Here is a 21225-nt window from a genome sequence, read left to right as displayed (position 1 = left end):
AGACCATAGGGATGCCACAACTGAGAACATGAGTAGCTTTCTTGTGAGGAAACAGACTGTCACAGTCCCGCCACCATAGGAACAAATGGAGCCTAAGTAAAGACCCTAAGAAAGGTGCCTCAAGGGTGGGTGGGTGGGGGAAGGAACATCTAGCAAGGTAGCTCAGCAGGTAAAGCTACTTGCTACCAAGCTTGACGACCTGAGTTCAATCCCTGGATCCCATATTATAGCAAAAGAGAACCAACTCCTGCAAGGTGTCCTCTGACCTCCATAACCCATTGAGGCAAACACACACACACACACACACACACACACACACACACACACGAGTAATTTAAATTTTTTAAAAGAAAAGGAGGTCATGTCATCTTACATCCTGGGGACCAGCAAGCATTAGCACTGCAAGGAAAAGGCATAGCCTGTGCCCAGCACCCAGCGCCCAGCAGGGAGGAAGCGTTTGGCTCTGGGGAATCTGGAAGGAGTTTAACACACCACAAGTGGTGAGAAGATAAGGCTCTACAAAGGTAAGCCAGGCCACTCACGGCCCATTAATGTTTTAATAGTTTCCTGCACAATAAACAAGTCTTGGTTTAGAATTATTGAAAACAGGCTTTCTTTAATTAACAAAATAAAATCAGACAAGAAAAATGGCTGTGGAGATCAAAGCCTGAGGCTTGCAATACCCATAACTAACACCTGTGTATAGCATGTCACCCTTTCCAGAAACCAGTCCTGACCACTGCCATCCTCTCTCATGGCCAGCACTCCAGTGTTGCCCAGCACAGAGCTCTTTGTACGTGATTACACGTGGTCTTATCAGTCGTATTTGTTAGGATCCTTTGAGAAACCATGAAGGACACAGAAGTCTAAAGCAAGCCACTTCCTGCTGGACACTGAAGCCCCTAAGGCAGATACCACATTTTCTTTACTCTCAACATTCCCAGACCCTCAAGTACGTGACACCAAGAAAATTGCAGCCTCCCTCTTGGTACTTGCTGACCAAGTGACTAACGGCTTCCAAATGGTTGATCCTAAAAGGAGAAGCCAGGAGTGCACACAGAGGTCTGTCAGCTCCTTCTGTGTCAGAGATGCCGGTCCCTGCCCCACCCCCTCCCAGCTTTTGGCTGATTTGCCAAGGACAACTCATTTGTGCTAAATAGTAGGCTTAGTTCATGCAAACAAGAACAGGAAGCCAGAAATGACTAACTGACTGGATTAGTGTGGTCCAGCAGAGGTAGCATCACCAGGAGGGACAATATGGCAGCTGCACTGGATGCAGACCTGCTTACTGTGTCCCTTGTGTGGCTGGTAGGGAGTGATGGGTTGGAGGGGGAGCTTCCTGTGTTTTTGTGTTTCCGTTTATGTGTGTAAATGTCCTTAAATAACCCACCTTGCCTGGAGAAGAAAGCTAAGCGTCACACCCAGTTCTGGATTCCACATTAACAACCTCCTTCCGTGCAGTGTTAAACTTTGCCCCTGAGGGCCTTTTGTTCAACTTTTTAATTTGAAAAACAGATTTTGCCGTCACAGTCCAGCCTGCCCTCCACAGCTCGCTCTCTCTCTCTCTCTCTCTCTCTCTCTCTCTCTCTCTCTCTCTTTCTCTCTTCTCAAAAGTGAAATAGAACTATCTCAGATATATTTATGTTTTGTTTTTAAAATGTATACCCTGCCCTCTGACAAGAAAGAGAGAGACCGTAAAGAAGTTTCATGTGTTAGAATATTGGCTGTTGACAAGGAAGTTGAGTCCCTAGGTTCGTCGACTGTCTCCAGTAGACTCGGGACCAACTCCATTTTGTAATTGTACACAACAAGGCACAAGAGAAGGACCAGACTGCCACTGTCACAGTGCCTGCTGCCATCTCAGCCCTCTTGTTTAGGATGCAGTGGGATGGAGGCTGTTTATGGTTCGTAAATCCTGACTACTGTGAACATTCCAGAATCCCCACAGAATGGGGCTGGAACTTTCATGGAGCTGTAAATTAAGGGGCGGGAAGTGTGATAAAACTCCTAAGAGAACCGCGCTGCAATGGTTAAATGAAATTTTATAAGCACGTTCGGCACAGAGCTGTTTTGCATTACATGAGTTGAATACCTTAGAGACACCACATCTGCAGGCACTTTATTAAATCCTGAGTCAGCACTTTCCAACCTGATGAGATTACTTCTCCATCTGACCCGCTAGAAGGAAAACTGAGCTCTTGGACTGCAGATTTCTTTTGATGTTTCACCTTGAACACTGAAAAAGGACAGGTCCCCCTCCCACCCCTGGTACATCCCAAACTGTGGACATTGAGAATGTAACTGGCTAATTTCTTGAAACTAGAGCCTTTGTGGGAGTGTGGATTTATGGGCCACCAAATCAACTGTAGTTGAATGTTCCTGCAGGAAAAAATAAATAAATAGATCAAAGCTCAGTGTTTACTTCCTCAATGTAAATGTATCAAGATAACATCCTCCGAGGCGGTACTGTAATATTGCCACTCTCTGCAGATAAGGGACAGAGATTCCTTTGTAGTCGCCTAGATACAGTAGGGCAGATTAAGGGCCTATAAAGTACGGAGGCAGACGCCTTATGATACCCAAGCAGATGTCAGATGTGAGGATGATTTTCTGACTCTCCACAGATGAATTTTGTTTCATGTGCCAGTATTTTCCCAATGACTTGATTCAACCCAAGAATTTCCCAGTCTCAGATTCCTGTTTTTCTGCCCCAAGAGGAAAGGTGCAGAGTCATTCTTTAGTGACTGTTCTCAGACTTGCAATGCTTTCAAGTAACAGAAATTAAAGGAAAATGCCACAAGAAAAAGAGCCTTTCCTGATATCATGGCCTTATCCATCTGATTTGATTGGCAGTTCACGGAAATTTTCAGAAATCCAGGGGCACCTCTGTGTGGGCGGTTGTCACACATGTCACCACCAATGTCTTCAACTACAAATCGACAGATAGAAAACTTGGCAAAATGGATTAATTTCCTATTGTTTACAACTGTTGCTCTATTATATTTCTGCAGATGATTTACTAAGAGACCTCATTCAGAAAGGAAGGAAGGAAGGAAGGAAGGAAGGAAGGAAGGAAGGAAGGAAGGAAGGAAGGAAGGAAGGAAGGGAAAAAGAAAGAAAGAAAGAAAAAGAAAGAAAGAGAAAAAGAAAGGAAAAAAAAGTTCGTGTGTGGTTCCCCCTAACTGACTTCCCATTCTAGCAACCCTTCCTTGGTCAAGTAGCTGGGTTAATTGTCATGAAGATTAGTGTGATGTTGAAATAAGTACTAATGGTCAAATTACAGGAGTGAAAAGTGGGAGAATAGGTTTTGGTTTGGGCCTGAAAGGGTTAATTAAGGTTTTTTCACGGGTTATTAAAGACCCCCAACCCCTGCCTTAGGAGTCATATTGACAGCCCACCACAGGGCAGCTCGGCTCCTCTATTGACATGTTGCTGGTAGGAGCACAATAGCCTCAGTATCTGCAAATCATTGCTAAAATCATCTCAAGGAAAAAAAAAGTTCCCAAGCTTTAACATTAGACAAAAGCCCGGGAGTTGCAGTGTGCAGCTCAAAAGCCCAGAGTCAGCAACTTCTATTGATTAAAAACTAACCTTTAAAGTAACTCTGAGAGCGTGTGGTTAGCATTTAAATTTAAACATGTCGTGAGTTGATTTGTGTTACTGAATACCAACTCAGAAGGAGTAACATTCACAGTGCAGTTTTTTTTTTCTAACTCCCTTAAGCAGCTAAAGTATTTCATGAAATGTCAAAAGGGCAGAAAGAAAAAGGGGAGGGGCCATTGCGGGGCTTCATCGTTTTCTTTCCCAGGCAAATATTCACCCCCCAAAAGAAAAGTGTGGAGAGCGAAACACAATAATTAGTCCTTTGTCTAACTTTCTCAAATGCCAAAGAAAGACAGATTAATTAAATATACAACAGTGTTGGTTTTTGGAGTGGGGGTCTAGCTTGCTGGGTAGGTCATAAATTAGGCAGAATAAATACTTCAGTGTGTTTGCAGTGGGCCTGCTACGTCAGAGCCACTGGAAGGTTGGTGGGAGGAGAGTGGCGGGTTTCTTGCTAATGATAGTCACGTCTGGGTCTGTCTGGTTGCTAAGAGCAACCAGACATGATGTAACACCAGGATGAACTTGAACTTGGGGGACTTGAAAAGAGAACAATAGACCAGAGCAATCAATAAAGCCTATTTCAGTGAAGGGTTACAGAGCTGCTCTGGGGTAACCTTGTGGGTGAGGCACAAACTGAATAGTAAGATGTGTGAAGAAACTTTTTTTTTTCCTTTTGCTTTGCTTGCTTAGCTTAGCTTTGCTTTGCTTTGCTTTGCTTTGCTTTGCTTTTTAACAGAAGTACAGGGCACTGCTGATTTTTGTAGTGCCCTGAGTCCAGAAACTATGGGATGGAAAATTGCTCCCCCTGGTGACTCACCAGGTCCCAGGCCTTTACTTCAGGACTGCCACACTGAAGAAGTCCGGAATTTCACAACTGCCTTAGAAAGCATGCAAACAGATTGAGAACAGCACTTGCCACTCGGTTTGAGACTGTTCTGTATAAGAGCAGATATGGAAAGTGGATCTGTGTCAGAGATCAGGAGAGACTTAAAACAGACACAGTTTGGGGTCCACTTCCCTCCCCTTTCTTTCTTACTGATCTTTCTTTTGTCCACTTAGATTTAGGCCATGTGCCCTTGCCAGGGTGATTTCTTTTCCAGATATAAGCAGCTTTATTGGGTTCCCCAAAGCACATGGTCAGAGAGTAAAATCTACAGGATAAGTAGTTTTGTGGTTTGGTTTTTGTTTTGTTTTGTTTTGTTTTGTTTTGTTTTGTTTTGTTTTGTTTTGCTATGAGCACCTTTGGAAATCAAAGGTACCTTGTGTGACCAGGAAATTTTACACCAACCTCTGTGGAGCTATCATTTAGCCATTTATCCCTGGGATCAAAGGAGTCCCGACTTTCCCCTAATTGAATCTCCCCAACAAGAGTGAGCCTTAGCCCTCCGAATCAGTTCCGAAACCCTGCTGATGTTTTCAATGCAGAGCTCACAGCCATTAGCCTTGTCCTGAAGCTGGTAGGTTTTCTGACTCCTGACAAAGGTACTGAATTCTTCAGAGTACGTAGAAGAAAGCTGGCAAAAAAAAAAAAAAGTCATTCAATTTCTAGCTTCACTTGAGACACTAGTTTTGAGATTGGTCTATAATTGCTCATTTTGTTAAGCTAACTTTCTTTGTTGACAAAGAATGCAGCAGTCACAAAGGTAGTCATCTGGATATTTCTGAAAGGGACATAAGACTGGCTCTACAATCTGGCAGATAGCTCCAAGGGCACATTGAGTGGACAGAAACATGAACAAGGACTACAGTGGTCTCATTTCCCCCATGAACTTGACGGTGCTTAATGAGGAGCATCTTCTTCATTATGTATCTTTTCTAAGAATATCATTTTAAATATATGCAATTGAAAAGAAGATGATTTGCACCATAAACCCCCCATCATGACAAGGAAGTAGAGGGACCAGACTGACTTCCCACCCCCCAGGTCACCAATGAGTTTTCCACCAGATCGTTCTGTTTTAACTGCTATCACAGGCCACCTACAGAATATTGTGTTCATATGTTTAGTGCCTGTCCTTAGCACCTACACCTCACTGAAAAATATATTGGGAAAATCATGGAAATAGCTCTTTACCACAGCCCCTAAGCTTACCCTTCAGCCACTTTCTGTCCAATTTGCTTGTCTTTCTTGAGCCCTCCCAGGCATCGATCTAGGTACTAATAAGATACCCAGGTCCCTTGTCTCCTATTCTTGCTCACTAAGAGGTTACAAAACCTAATGTGAATGTCATGTTGCCAGAAGAACTTCATTTGGTAAGATATACTCAAAACATTGGCAAGCCCACAAAGGCAATGAATTTTCATGTCAGAGGACTAAGATAAATGTCAGTGGCTTGGGAATTACTATCATCTCTCATTCCTTATCCACATGAACCCCCATGGTCAATTCTGATCCCACGGTTAAAAGAGCAACTTTCAAAATAGTTTTACAGAATTGAACATTCTTTATGTTTGCACACTGAGAATGAGGACCACTTGCTCTTACTAGCCAAGAGCTACCCATGAGCCACTACGCCCAGCACTACACCTGCATTTTAATTAGACTTTAATTTTTGTCTTCCAGTCCTGGTACCTGGGATAAAAGTTGCAGCGTCCCACCATCCTCCAGACAGACCACCTGACCCCTTCTCAACTCTGTAACATGGACGCAACCTCAACCCGGCGCAGTTACAACTTCACTGTCAGTGGAAGGGGAGAGAAACCAACTCGAATCAACTTGTACATGGAAACAGCAAGCAACGTGGTCAAACAGCAAAGGCCATAACTTTTCGGGATTCTTTTTTCTTTCTTTTTTTTTTTTTAATACTTTAGGGACTGTCGTAATTTCTCATATGGTGCTGGAAATGGCTGGGCTGTGTGACATTCGAAGTGTTTCAGTGGTGGTGTGAGCAGTAGCTGACATGGCTGGTAGAGGAGGAGCCTTGCTCACGGACTTCCTGTTGTAACACTTATGAGCCTGGCCTTTTCACAGTATTTCATGAATTTGCCCATGCAGGTGTGTGACCCTCCCTGAGCATTTGGAGACACCTGAAGAATGAAATCTTTTGTAGTAGCTGAGATCTGTGATCTGTAACTTACAGGACACTCAAAAGGGCAATGTTTTTGGGTTTTTTTTTTCTGTAACATATTAGAAAAAGAAAATGCAGTTAAGTTGATCTTTCTTTTAGTTTGGTTTGGTTCAGCAGTCAGCAGTTGCATACATAACACAACCCGCAAGGACAGTGAATCCACTCCTGTTGCAGAACAATTCCAAAAAGACGGCAAAGACTACTACTATCAGTTTGATTTTTTTTTTGTTTTGTTTTGAAATGCTGCACTTACATTTAAAAACAAACATTTTTCAACAATTTCAACAATGACACAAAAATTCACATGGAAATGGGGAAGATGGTCTGTTTTGACAGAAACTGACAGGAATCAGAACAATCGAATTTTGAATTGAGTGAAGTGCAATTTCATTGGATAGCTAAGTATCTTTGTAAGATAGAGATTGTTGAAAATTCTATTTTTGTTTTTCAAGTCCTCCACCCCAGGACTCTAAATTATTGGGGTAAAAAACAGCCTTGCAAGAAAAAGGGGAGCTATTTTTGCTTTTTATGTTTTTTATTGTTAAACTTGTATCCCTTTAAAAAAAAACGAAGGAAAATTAAAAAAAACAAAAAAACAAAAAAAATTACAAATCTAATGGTGCTTTTACCACAATATGTTAACTACATTAAATGCTAATTAATTATTTTCTGTTATCAAAGCACATAACTCAAATGAAATCATGGTATCTGTTAATTTTATAAGCTAGAAATCACTATAATGAATTATGCCAATTCTGGAAAATTTTACACATGTATGACAACACCAGATCTATCGGTTCTCAAACGCCTCATTGTACCAGACATTGTCCAGAACTTTCAAAGACCCTTTGCAAACCCTGAACTGGGCTACGGGAAAATAATACGAACACTGATAAGGACACAACTGTGTGTGCCCATTCAGATCAAAGTACTTGTTAGGGAAAACAAAAAAACAAAAAACAAAAAAAAAAACCAACAAAAAAAAAGTTCACCCCCCCCCAGATGTCTTGTATCTTATGTTTAAGGAAAAAAAAAAGGCAAAAAAAAAGACAAAAAAAAGGAAAAAAAAAGCAGAAACAAATAAACAAACAAAAAAAAATGCAAGTGATTTTTCTACCAGACAGCGAAGCACCCCCTTGCTTCCCATGCAACTTCTCGGTTTCCTATACTATACATATATATGTGTTCTGGTCGGCAGGGCCTGCGGACCAGAGGAAGTCTCTGCATGTTCTAGTGTTAGTAACTAATTTTTATATAGCTAATGTAGGATAAAGTAGAGTGCATTAAGACAATATTGTAACCCACTCTAGGCACTTGCCTTTAAACTGTCTCAGCCCTTCAGAAGGGCTCAACTACTGTCCTATACAATCAAGTGACTGAAATTCCTGGGAAGACACTTTGCTCCTCATCTAATCCCCTCCCCCACCCCCAAACGATATTGTTTTGTTTTTATTTTTTTCCTTAATTTGCACGAAAACAGAAATTCCATATCAATGTGCCTTGCCCTGGATAGTGATTATTTGTGGAATTGTTGCACATGCTCCTCAATTGAAGGGGTTTCCCTACTCATGCATTCGGAGACACTTTTTGTAAATGTTAACTTTTATGTCAGCCATCGTCAGTTTCAACATCTAGACCTAAATAGAAAGTTAGCTGTTCCGCAGACAGGCGCAGTCTTGATTGTCCTGTGTGGTCAGTGGCAGTGCTATTCTGAGCTCTGTAGATGCTTACAACGTCAGTATTTGGATGTCGCTGCATTTTTTTTTTCAATTTATTTGGAGTCTTCCTTTATCCCCATCACCCCCCACCAGATATATGAAAATATGCAATACCTGCTTATATCATGTAGAAAAGCTTAGCAAGTATTAATTTTTCTTCCTTCCTTTCTTTCTCTCTTTCTTTTCTTTCTTTCTTTCTTTCTTTTTTTTTTATTTGACCAAAGTCAGTGCTGCACACGACGCAGTGGGTTTTAGGTGTCTGTCTTTGTATTTTCTGTGGTTTTTGATGCACGTGCGCAGGAAGGGCTCCTCTTAGAGAAGCAGCCAAACTGTGAAGCACTAAGCTGACCCTGCTTCAAGCAATTTTGTTTTTACAACTGTTCCTTTCACAAGCAAGCCTTAAAAAATAAAAATTAAAAAAAAAGACAACTTCCTTTCTCCTCAGCCCCACACCCACTTTTCTTAGCAGACGGCAGTCAATCCACACTCAATAAAAAGTACATAATGCCCATTTTTATATGCACGTTTTTAAACTTCCAAGTTCTGAAAATTGTTTACTGGTTATCTCTATTTAAGGAAAAAAAATAAAATAAAACATTTTGGATTTTCATATGTGTCTGATAAGTGGTTGTATAGTCGTTTGGCGCTGTTGTATGGTGTGATTGTCAGTGTACGGTGTCACTTCTATAGCCAGCAGCAGACTTTGCCTTCCCTATAGCACTTAGCTGGGCATTACTTTATTATGACATATGTGCACTAAAAAAAAAAAGAAAGAAAAAAAAGAAAGAAAAACTAGCAGCTTTCAGTGCTTCACAGTGAAGGGAAAAAGCCTAGACAAACATTTTGTCAGAACCTTGCAAAATGCCAAGGTATTACCAGTAAATTGGTTGTATATACAATAAAATTGCACCCTTTTTTTAAACAAAACAAACTAAGCAATAGTTTGGGCAGTTCTAGTTGTTTTTAGTGAGCATGTTGTAGTCTCGACTGCAAAGAGAGAGAATAAAACTGCCCACTCAGAAGATACATAATTTGTATCGTTGTATAGTTTTATTGAGTACACTGATTTATTCTACCCTATTTTATAATGCAGGACTTTTGTAATGTTGTCTAAATGAGGAAAAATTTCTGTCGAATTAGCCTAGTGAAATTTCCGATTGTTCATTACGAAGGCAGCGTTCAGAACATTGCTTCTTGTCTCTTTTGCACCTCCTTTGGGAACTGGATTAAGTTTAAAACTTTCCCGTTTCCTTTTCGTTTGGTTGTTTTGGGTTTTTTATTTTTAAGTATTTAAATGCAATTATTTTTCTGCCAATGGTATAGCATATTCCTACGCTTGAGAAGTGTAGGTCTACTGAAAAACCATTGCAAATGGACATGACAGGTGTGCTGTACTTTTGAAGGTATTTTGTTGTATTAGGTTTAATGAAGCTAAAATAGGGAACTCTGAACAGATTTACAGAAAAAAAAATGTTTTTAAAGGCTCTCAATTGTGGAGGCAGCACAGGGTGATAGCAAACAAGGGTTAAGAAGTAAATACACCGAGTTCTGTTCTGTTCATGCTTCATTGTCATGTTTCAGCAGGAAACTATAATTCGGTTGTCATCAAGCAGGAAAAGCTGAAATACCGACCAATGCATTTTAGGTTAAGAGCTGAGCCAAGGTGCTTGAGGAAGACTTTGCTACAAGAGTGTAGAGACAGACAGTCCCAAGAGCTAGCAGCATTCGAAGGCCCAGACTTGATTCTGAGACATGTTGGATTTTTTTTCTCCCTCTCCCATCAAATGGCATTAACGCAATTGGGAAAGATGGTCCCTCAAATGACTCCCCCCATTTTTGTCTCTGGGAACTGAAGTCAGAGGCACAAAGACTAACTCTCACCATTTTCCAATAAATGTTCTCCCTTGGCCCCTTTCCTGGCCACCACAAAGCTCCTTTTCTAAACTGTCCTGGGCAGAAGTCTTCTCTGGTGCCATTCTTCCTATCCTCCAGCCCTTCTCTTCCCAATAAGGTTATGTCTCTTCACTGCCTGGCATGACATCTCTAAGCTCACTCCCCACACAGGGCCACCACCACCCAGAAGGGCTCCCACAGGCCCTCCAGCCTCAATTCTCCAAGCCTCCTTCCCTTTTCCTTTCCCAACAGTCCAAGAGCGCAGGATCCAAATTTCTAGTCACGCTGTGCTATATTCAGTCAGCCCACAAGAATATGCAAACTCTATCTCAAAAATATTGTCTTTTACCTTCCCAAATCTTTATCCTCGTGTGCTTCAACCTTTGTAGCAACAATATTATGAGGTATTTGCAAAGGAAAACATTTTCTCTGGTGATTTGTTTTTTGTTGTTGTTACTGTTGTTGGGTTGGGGTTTTTTTTGTTTGTTTGTTTGTTTTGGTTTTGTTTTGATGAGGAATGGTCTTTAAGACTGTCATTTGATATTTTTTATATCAGAGTTTATCCCATAGTCCCCATCACTCCCTCCTTCCCTCCCTGTCTCCTTCTCTCTTTCTCCCTGTCTGTCTGTGTCTCTCTGGTTTTTCTTTGCTTCTTTTTCCCCTTCTGGTTTCTGGTAGCAGGCCTCCATTGAACTGTTGTAAAACACAGGAAGTGTGGTCAGTAAGGAGAGTTTTGGTGGTGCCTCCCAGCCTACCCGCCAGACCATCCTAGACACTCCCAGAGGCTGCTCGTCCCTCGGGCATGGCTTTCACTTACAGTGGCTTTGGAGGCCATTTTGTCTTGAAGTCAATGCATGCTCTTGCTGTTCGACAGTAACCTACTCTGCCTTCTCCACATCCAAGGCTGTGCATTCGTCCAATTAGTGTCATGAATGTTTCCCCTTTATTTTTTCCAATAAAAAAAGCAGTGGGATGAAAATTGCTTTGATATATAGCAGGTATATTGAAGCTATTCCATAGCACTTAACTGTAGTGAATACTGTGTCACCAGTTCTGAAATCAATTTAATGTTTAATGCAAATCCATTACATGGTGCTATTACAGGCTGACAAAATGATTCACACAAATGTGACAACTCGGGCTCAGTTCACTCTGCTTCCCAACAGTGTAAATGCATAGCAGTGTTTATCTGCATGAGAACTATGCACTAATCTATCTGAAGAAAAAAAAAAACACTATATCAACTTTGGTATCTACTTTCCGTTTACTTCAATCCTTGCCTTTTTGGTCATTGTTATAATGCCAGCTTTAGGACAGAAAGAATTATAAGAAAACCAGCATAATACCTGATATATTAAAATGTAGTGCCTGTGAAACCTGTATTATACTGCTCTTCTGAAGTAAGATTTTTCTACACCGGTAGCCTTCGCTGTCTGTCAGTCAGGACCTCTGGTATAGGTGATGTAAAATAACCGTACAATATTATGCATGCTATCCCATAATGCTTAGTGACTGTATGATATTACTCAGAGTTCTGTTAAACTTTTTTTTCTGCCTCAGTTCTTATCAGCTAGGTTTGAGGTATTTCACTGAGAACGTGAACTCGGTCTTCCTTCCGGCTGTCTTCAGGATCTTGGAGGTGTACACTTACTTAAATTCAGTATTACTTGTATTTGTTTTCATTTTTTGTTTTGTTTTTTTTGTTTTGTTTTGTTTTTGTTTTCTTTTGTTTCTCCTAAGGGACAAGCATGGGTGTTTGATTTCAGAAATCAGTATCTGATGAGATTTTTGTCTCAAAACTACCATTTGAACTTCAAGAACTCTGCTGTGAAACCACTCTGAGAATGTTTCCAAGTGAGAGTCACTTTCTTGACCCTCGACAGAAGCTAGACAACACTGAAGAACCTTAATGGACAGTGTACCCATGCTTGATCTGTCTCACACCAGACTTCCTCATAGTAAAAAAGAAAAAAAAACAAAACAAAACAAAAAATCTTTAAGAAATCACGTAGCTATTTAGTTACATGCACAGATGCAATATTTTCTTCAGAAATATAACTCTGTACAAACTTTGGGCCCGATTCATAAGAAAGAAGTTTGCTATTAACACGGGATTTTAAAAGTATGTTCTCTCTCTCTCTCTCTCTCTCTCTCTTTCTCTCTCAATTTACATTTGAAACCATTTGCTTCCCAAATTGAGTATTTCTTTTCTTTAATTTTCCCCCTGAACCAGCACCCATCTGCCTTTCATTCTCCCAAGGGTTGCATTAATAAAATTGGAGGGATACTCTATGGGAACTGGAACCCAGTGGGGCTCACAGGCTAAGGGTAACTTTAGTATAGGAGTACAGCACATGGATGCACCCCTTCTGTGTGTCAGGCATCCTACACGTGGACTCACTGTGCTGTTTGGGCTGAAACACTAACTTTGTAAAATGTGTCTGGACCACAAGAGTATACAGGAGAAGTGCTACCTCTGATCTAACTAGAGCAAGTTGATGGCAGAAAGTATCACAAACTTTAAAATGTGAAGTTTCCTGTCTCTCCAGTGGTTTCAAAGGCAAGTGGTGTCCAAGAAACAGACCATTCTTCCTGTTCTTCAACACTCAGCTTTTCAAAGAGCCTAAAGCTTGTTTGCTCTTTGTTTTGACTGCAAATTGTATTGCTTTTGTTTTCTGGGTCTTTGTTTTTGTTTTTGTTTTTTTCTTGGCCATGGTCTGTAAATTTGCTTTTTTTCTTTTTTAACCTGTTATTGTCCGCTAAAGGTCTTAGGCATCTGGCCATGTCAGGATGCCGTGAAGGAGCCTCCAGCTCTCTTCTCCTTCAGACCATTGTCTCTCCACTGAACTTGGCTGCCTCGCCACCGAGGTGCCAGCCAGACCAGAGGAGTGTCATCAGGTCCCAGCAGGTCCCAGCAGGTCCCAACAGGTCCCAGCAGGTCTTTAGGAAGACTGTCAAGGCCAGGCCAGGTCCATGGTTCCTTTTCTGCTTCTCCCACATACCTTTCCCATCATCACACACAGGAAAAAAAAAAATGTCTGCTCAGAGTGCCTCTGTTTTCTTTTTAAATTGTGGGGGGAAGGATTAAAAACTTCAAATGATGGAAAACGAGATCTCTTGTGAAACGAAACGCCCCGTGTTAATAACTTGGTCTGAAATTGTTTTTATGAGCCGGGCCCCCTGTGCCTCTAGCATATTTGTATTGACTCTCATAGTTACCCTTTTTGTTTACTGTGTTCTGTGAAAACTTGTAATTGGTTGAGAATCACTGTGGGCGTCCATTCTTATCAACTAAATCTCCACAGGGTTTTTGAGCTGGTGTGGATTAGTTTAACTCTTGTATTCAACCATTAGTGCTACCACCTTCTCACATTACAATACAATTACTGGAAGCAAGTACTGCATTTCCTATGCAACAAAAAAGGAAAAATAAAAAAAAAATTGCTAATGCTACAGAAGTCGTGTCCTCCTTTGCTTTGTACACAAAGCCTGGGGTGAGTGAGCTGTGTTGTGGGCTGGTGCTTCCTCAAAAGTCGGGCCAGCATCATGTTCACCTTTATGCACTCTAGGTGCGTGGGATCTTTCACAGTGTTCCGAGGAGAGCGTTGGCTTTCTACCCGCCTGGACCAATGCAAGGTTGCACATCCACCTGGAGCTTCCTATGTGTCTGGTGTGCTTGTTCTGTGTGATCTGTTATTGCTATCAGGAGTCAAGAAGTAGATCGGGGTGGGGGTGGGGGGTTCTAAATGACCCTGGATTATATAACTAGAAAGCACAGCCACCAGCCATGGATCTGGAGAAATTCAAGGAAACAGGGGTTCGGGTACTAAGGGTTGGACATATATGGCTGATACTTGGATCATTTGGGGGAGACAGGTACTGTCAGAGTGGAAATACTACGTGGCTGGTACTAGGAGCTCTGGGAGAAGATGATTGGCTGGTACTAGAACTCGGGATGAAGCTGAGGCGTCTGTGGAATAAGGACTAGCTGGAGCTGAGAATGCTGGGAGCAGCTGGAGAATGCTGCACAGCTGTACCTGCTGCCACACTGTGGGCACCACACTGTGGACAGGAAGCTCTCTCCTCCTTTTGGCTCCCGCCAGCGTGTCTCCTTGGGGATCTAATAGTAGCTAGCCATTTAGAAAGTCTGGAAATGGAACCAAGAAAACTATCAGTCGCAGCCTCACCAGCAGAGTATGGACCAGTAAGCTAAGCAAGTGGGGATATCAATGAGGAGTACACACATTTAATCCATCCTTAAGCTGGAGGCCACACGATGAGATGAGTCCTAGTTTTTATCTGCTTAGAGACGAGGCTCCTGAGCAAAGATTAATAACTGGAAGTCATACGAAGAATAATTCTCTGTGTGGGATTCAAATCTGAGACGTCAGGTGCCAACATTTTTCCAGTAATCACCACGTCTTGGTTTTGTTAACTGCTAACCAGCAAATACTGATGGAAAAGGCCTACTAGGTGCTGGAAATTATGCCAATGCTAAAACTAGTAGGTAAACAAAAACTGAGTATCTGTTCTTCTGAGCCATGTGGTCTAGTAGCCAAAAATAAAGTCCCCTCAAATCATCCCAGCACCACAGCCATGATGAGTCTTCACATTCTTCTGCATGCCACCAAGACCACTGTCACAGATAGTAACTGACAAGGCAGAAGAGGAAATGAGACTCTTTCATAATGAGCAGTAAGGAAACACTATGTAAAATATACCTATATTCAAAGGGAACTTACACCTATCACGGACCCCAGGGAGGTGTAGCTGAAGAAAGGAGAGGCAATCTGGTGCAACCCAGAGTTTGACCTTGAAGTCAAGACACTGCATGTGCTTGCAGCACATAATGGGTTTTCCCCCTTTTAAAGCACACTCATTACTTTTCTCATCACTTAGAAATTACATGTGACAGAAGCACAGGAGAGACTTGCTTAGGCTCATGGTTTCATCAGGACTTCCATCTGTCAAACTGAGAAAGGCGGGGTGGGACTCTTGGTGGTGGGAGCATGTATCAGAGACCCCCTCAAATCACAATGGACCAGGAAACAGTAAAAAGTAACACCAGGGATGGTATAACCTTCCAAGGCTTCAAGCATCCTACTTCCATCAGCCAGGCCATGACACCTAATGATATGACCCTAAGGCCTTCAAAACACCAAGTTCCCAAACAGGGGACTAAGTATTCAAAACATGAGCTTGTAGGGGACCATTTCACCTTCAAACCACAGTAGCTTATAAAACACCTATTCATTAGATTTGTGTATACTATCAAAGAAATAACCTCACATCTTACAGCAATGAAGATTTTAATCTTACTTTACACGTCTCTTGTGGGTAGCCCGAGACCTCTGCTCAGGATTGCCTCATTCTAGGATGCTAGACAGAAAACAGATAGCGTTTGACCATTGCGGGAGGTATTGGCAGGATACATAATGGCTTTTAACATCTGGAATTGACTCCCACCACTTTGGCTCACATTGCAATGGTCAAAGCCAATCACAGGAAGGCTAGAGAACAAGATTAGGCTTCTTGAGTTGTGGAGACAAAGAGTGAACTGAGTGGAGAAGAATGTCGAAGTCAGTGGCAGAGAGGTGATAGGCACTGGGTGCAGGTTCATGGTAGAATGCAAGACAAGAGAACACAGTAGAGACCAAAGAGGACATTAATACCTACTAATCATTAAACTCTCACATGCCAAGTGATTGAATGATGGTGATTGATTTATCACCGTCCATTCAGTAATCGGCTCTGACTGCAACTATTGAAGAGTCACAATCATTCCTTCTGAAGCATTCCTAACTCAAGCTAATCAAGCTACTTTATAATACTTGCCTTAGAGTTTAAGTTAAATCAAATTAGTCCCCAGTCACATTGGTCTTTGTAATCTGATCTCATGAGATTTGAATCCAAGTCAGCCCAAACCGTCTAGATCTGATGGTATGCCAGCACAGTACTTGGACATGGGGCAACATAATCAAGACCATGAACTCAAGCACCAAACTGGCTCAGTTGACTCCTTGCTCTCCATTTTATTAGCTCTATGGCATTGGCTGGTGCCTCAGTTTCCCTATTGATTATATGAGAATAATTATTACAGGACCATTATGGATATCTGAGGAATTGAAATGTGTGTAGCCTAGTATATTATAAATGCTATGGAAATGCCATAACCAAAGAAATGACCCCACTGTAAATATAAGTGCACTGGTAATGGAAGTCTTTTCCTTATTCATTCCCAGGCCTTCATTTGGGTGAATTCTGAAACCTGACTCAACTAAGCAGGAAGAAGTAGCCCAAGAAAGGTAGTCTAGGGTTTGCATCTTGATTTCTTATTTTCTGAACTCTGCAATAGTAAGGGCCTCGATTTCCCCATCTACAAAATGGGAGTGAGTGTGGTCCCTATGGTAAGAGATCATGAGAAGGGTTGAAAACAACTGATGCAAGTAGATCACCCAGCAGAGTACCAGTCACGTAAGAGCCTAGTATTATTTGGTTCATCCTGGAAGAAAGTAGCCTTGACACCCTGGAGGACAAAGACATTACAGAGAGAAGCTAAGCGTAAAACCAGAGTCCCCCCCCCCCCCCAGGTGAGGTGGTACAAGCCTGTAATCCAAGTACTTGTGAGACAGAGAGAGGAGGATTATGAGTTTGTAGCTAGTTTGAACTATCCTATTTCAAGAGAGTCAGTGGGGAGAGGATGAACAGAGGAGAAGGAAGAGAAGCAGGAGGAGGAGGGGGAAGAGGAGTGAGGTGGGGAGAAGCAGGAGGAAAAGAGAGATCAAAGACACCAAAAAGCTGGGAGAATGTCACTCTCTTCTTTCATTGGCCACGGGATATTAAACAAATTATTTCTCACCTTGATTTTCAGTTTCCTCACCTGCCAGATGAATATAGTAATGTCTCCCTTCCTGGAGAAAGAAGTCCAAAGAGTGCAGTAAACACAAGTGAGAAAGCACTGGGAAAGACAAACATCGGAGTAGACTAGAGAGAATCCAGCTCCAGGGGATCCCTGGCTCAGGTTCTGTTTTCCCGGACAAGGTTGGCCAACAGAATAACTGATTCTTATCAGCAGGAAAATGAGCCTGAAAGGAGTTAGTGTCAAGTCATCGTTGTTAAACCTTTAAGTTCTGGCTCATTGGTAAATGAACATGGCCAAGTAGGAAAGATCCTACTGGCCACTGGCAGAAAGCAGGGCCTCTTTGTATTGTAAAGAAGAAAGGAGCCTCTCTGAATTGCATCACTCCAACCCATGTTTGCTTTGCATCCAGCACATTCAGTATGCATTCCAGTCCTGTTCAGCCAGCACTGCTAATAAAACACCAGACACACTGGCTTCTGCTAGCTCATTCCATGCACACACTGCTTAGTCCGGTGTCATCAGTGCCCACCTTATGCCAATCAAGCCACTTCTTTTTCCCCAGTGATGTCCACTCATCTTTCCTAAGAATACACTACATTCATTATTGTTCTTCTCCATGTCTCAGCTCATGTTCTCCCTCTCCCAGACCATGATGTCTTTCCTGCCTCCTCTTAAAGCTAACCAGCATTCAGAGTTGAGCACCTTACACTTTGGACAAGGCCTATCAAATTATGCTCATTTCATGATATACAATTGAAGTAATTGTTTTTCTTATTGGTGTGTGTGTGTATGTTACTTGAACTTGAACCTTGATCCTCATTCCTGATAAGAATATGCACTACCACTCAGCTATTTCGCCAGACCTTTTTTCATTTCATATTTTGAGACAGGAGCTCACCAATTTACCCAGGCTAGCCCAGGCTAGCTCAGGCTAGCCTTGAACACATTCTGTAGCCCAAGAGTACCTCAAATTTGTAGTCTTCCTACAACCGCATTTTGAATAGCTGGATTGCATGTCTGGTTCACATTGCACTTTTAAAAATTATAGAAAAAATACCATGTATGTACAAAATTAGAATTGGCAAGTAAATACTTATCTACAATCTATCAATTTACAATCAACTTTGAACTCTCTGCCCCTTCTCTTCTTTCTATCCATGTTCAGATTATTCTGAAGCAAATCTCAGTTATTATGTAATTCCATTTCTATTTGTGACTACATCTCCAAAAGACAAGGTTCTTTTATGAAATATAGAGATACCATTTTTTATAACTCAAAATGTTGATAAAAATTCTTGATCTCATCAGCTATCGGTATTAAAATACTTCCAAATATCTCAAAATATTTTTAATGAGTTGGATGCTGGCAAATGGCTCATCAGTTAAGAGCACTTTCTGGTCTTTAGAAGACTGAAGTTCAATACCCAGCACTGATATGGCAGATATCAACTATCTGTAACTCCAGTTTCAAGGGGTCCAGTGCCTTTCTGGCCTCTGAGGATGCTGAATACATATAGTACACAGGCAGGCAGAAAATCAATACATATAATTTTTTTTAATTTTTAATGATTTGTCAAAATAAAGAACCAAGTAAGGTTCGTATATGAAGGAACTTGCATTCAGTGCCCTCTCAACTTTTGTATTTTCCTGGTGATAATGTGCTGAAGGCCTGTTTTATTTGTACCGAAGAGTTTTTGTGGATGGGATACCAGAAGGTGAGATTGTTTGGGAAGAATCTGGAGGTGTGACCTTGTTGGAAGAGGTATCATTGTGGGTAGGCTTTGAGGTTTCAAAGCTCATTCCATTCCCAGTTCTCTCCTCTTTCTCTCTCTCTTTCTCTCTCTCTCTCTCTCTCTCTCTCTCTCTTTCTGGAATTGTTAGCCCCAAATTAATTGTTTGCTTTTATAAGTTGCCTTGTTCATGCTGTTCTTTCACAGCATTAGGAAAAAAACTAAAACAACATGTTCTAACACTAAGCCAGAAGCATGTTCCTGACTTGGGAGCTGACCCAATAGGATGCGATCCCAAAGTTTTCTTGGGTATTATTCATGATAGGCACTAAATTCTGATTCTGAAAACTCTGGGGGAAAAATAATCACTGGACCCAAGGAAAATATGCTGCAGAAACCACTCATTGCCAGCCATACCCCTAAAGAGTACCTTTACTCTGACAGAGGGAAGAGAGACTGAGAGTCCAGTAAATGACAAGACCTCTGTCTTCTTTTGTTCCTTTTTGATGACAATTTCTGTAAGCCAACTTCACCTTAACAGAGAACAAGATAAGTAATTCTGCTCAAACACTCAGGAGAAGTCTCTTCTCAGCTGCTATAGCTGCTGGATCCTTAAAGATGCCTGGGTCACACGATAAATTTTATCAACTATTTCTTATGTACCAGAATTTGAGGCTATCAAAGGAGATAAAACCAATATAATCCTAGCATAGAGCAAAGTTCAGCAGAAGAAGCAGACATACAAACCAAATAATTATACACTGGCCTTAAAAGAACCAGGCACCTGACTGGTGCCAGGAAACGGAGGGTTGGAAAAGAGAAATTGTGTCCTTTTGTGTTCTCTGTTGCTATAACAAAATACCTAAGGCTGGATAACTAATGATTTTAAAATGTAGAAATGTATTTAGTCATGGTTCTGGAGGCTGGGAAGGCTAATCACATGGTGCTAGCTTCTGATGAATGCCTTCTTGATGCATCAGGGACCAGCAGAGGGTATTTATTATATGGCAAAACTAAGCCAGAAAGCTAGCTTGGGTCTCTTGTCCTCTGTGAAAAGCCACTAATGCTGGCGGAGGTGTTTCATCCTCATTTAACCCCAAACGCTTTTCAAAAATTCCACCTCCAAATATCATAGACTGAGGATTTAGTTTCCAACTTTTGGGAGACATAGTCAAACCATAGCAGGCAGCTGCAGAAAGCAGATAGCCAGTCCAAGTCTTCAGATAAGAGAAAAATCCCAAGAGACGTGCATACTAAGAAGGATAATGATCGTAATAACAGCTTATATGCTCGAGAGAGCCCTCTTGACACTGTATATTATCCTTTAGTATCTCCATGAACTTGCATATCTATCCCAACCTCAGGCTTATGCACATTTTTCTGATGAGTATACACAGAGGCACTAAGACGGTTTAGTAGCTTTCTTGTCTTGTTTATTTTAATAATTCCTTGGGTCTGATCTCCATGACCACTCAGAGGTTCATGGAGTGGAGTACACCTGTCAGTTGCATTTAGGCATCAATGGAAATCTGCTCAACAAACAAGAGGTGGGAAGAGGAGGAGGACAAATCTATTCACCTCTCCAAATCTCTTCTCACCTTTTCCCAAATTTCTGTCCACTCTGGACGCCAGCTGGTTTGGTCCAAGCCAATGGGCTTCCTCTACATCAGACTTCCATTTGAGATCATCAAGTAAAACCCTTGAATAAATTGGTGAGAAGGAGGCAAGGTTTCTCAGTGTATTTCTTTCTTCCAGGGAGCTGGCCCTGGGACCACTCTAGCTGGCAGCATTCCTTAATAGAACACTACAGGTCCTCTAAAGATAGTTGGTAGTCTCTGTATCAGACACTAAGAGCCTTGGAGTACTGCTCTGTCCTGTATAATCTGCATCGTGCCCAGACCTTTGTAAATAGTGTCTTTATTAAATCCCTCTCAAATCATTTTAGATTGACTATGCCATCTGTTTCCTGCCGGAACCCTGACGGATAGAGCAGTCAAGCCAGAGTCTTCTTTCTTCTGAAACAACAGAGGCTCACAGTCACTCACATGATGGATGTCAAAACCATAAATTTTCCCATCTTAGTTTATCCTGGACTCAGACGGCCGGACTCAACCTTCAAAGGTCGCTGGAGTCCATTTCCCTGCCTCCGGCAAGGCATCCCACCCTAACACCGCCCCAAGTGTGCCTGTCAGAGGAAGTATATCTTACTTTGAAGATCTCCAGGTAAGGCAAGACTATAACTCACTCCAGGGCGCTCAGCCTCCTTGCCTGATAAATCTCCCTGCTGTCTAACACAGCCCCTCCTGTTACAGGTGAAGCCCGTTTCCTTTGTCTGATCCTTGGTGAGA

The 21225-nt window shown here is 41.7% G+C and overlaps 1 protein-coding gene across 4 annotated transcripts in view; it reads left to right on the top strand.

The window, feature by feature from the left end:
* The window catches only part of Nfia (nuclear factor I A), a 344375-nt gene extending 330637 nt beyond the window's left edge, over window positions 1-13738 (top strand). For all 4 annotated transcript variants that reach the window (XM_028778787.1, XM_028778786.1, XM_028778788.1 and 1 more), the window contains one exon: window positions 6170-13738. In XM_028778787.1, coding sequence (XP_028634620.1) covers window positions 6170-6187 — 18 coding nt within the window. In that variant the 3' untranslated portion in view covers window positions 6188-13738. The remainder of the gene's footprint in view (window positions 1-6169) is intronic.
* Window positions 13739-21225: the final 7487 nt, after the last annotated feature.

The sequence above is a fragment of the Grammomys surdaster genome, unplaced genomic scaffold (assembly GCF_004785775.1).
Source record: "Grammomys surdaster isolate TR1022 unplaced genomic scaffold, NIH_TR_1.0 341, whole genome shotgun sequence".
Lineage (NCBI taxonomy): Eukaryota > Metazoa > Chordata > Mammalia > Rodentia > Muridae > Grammomys > Grammomys surdaster.
The sequence above is the reverse complement of the archived record's forward strand: the minus strand, read 5'-3'. Positions and strand labels throughout refer to the sequence as shown.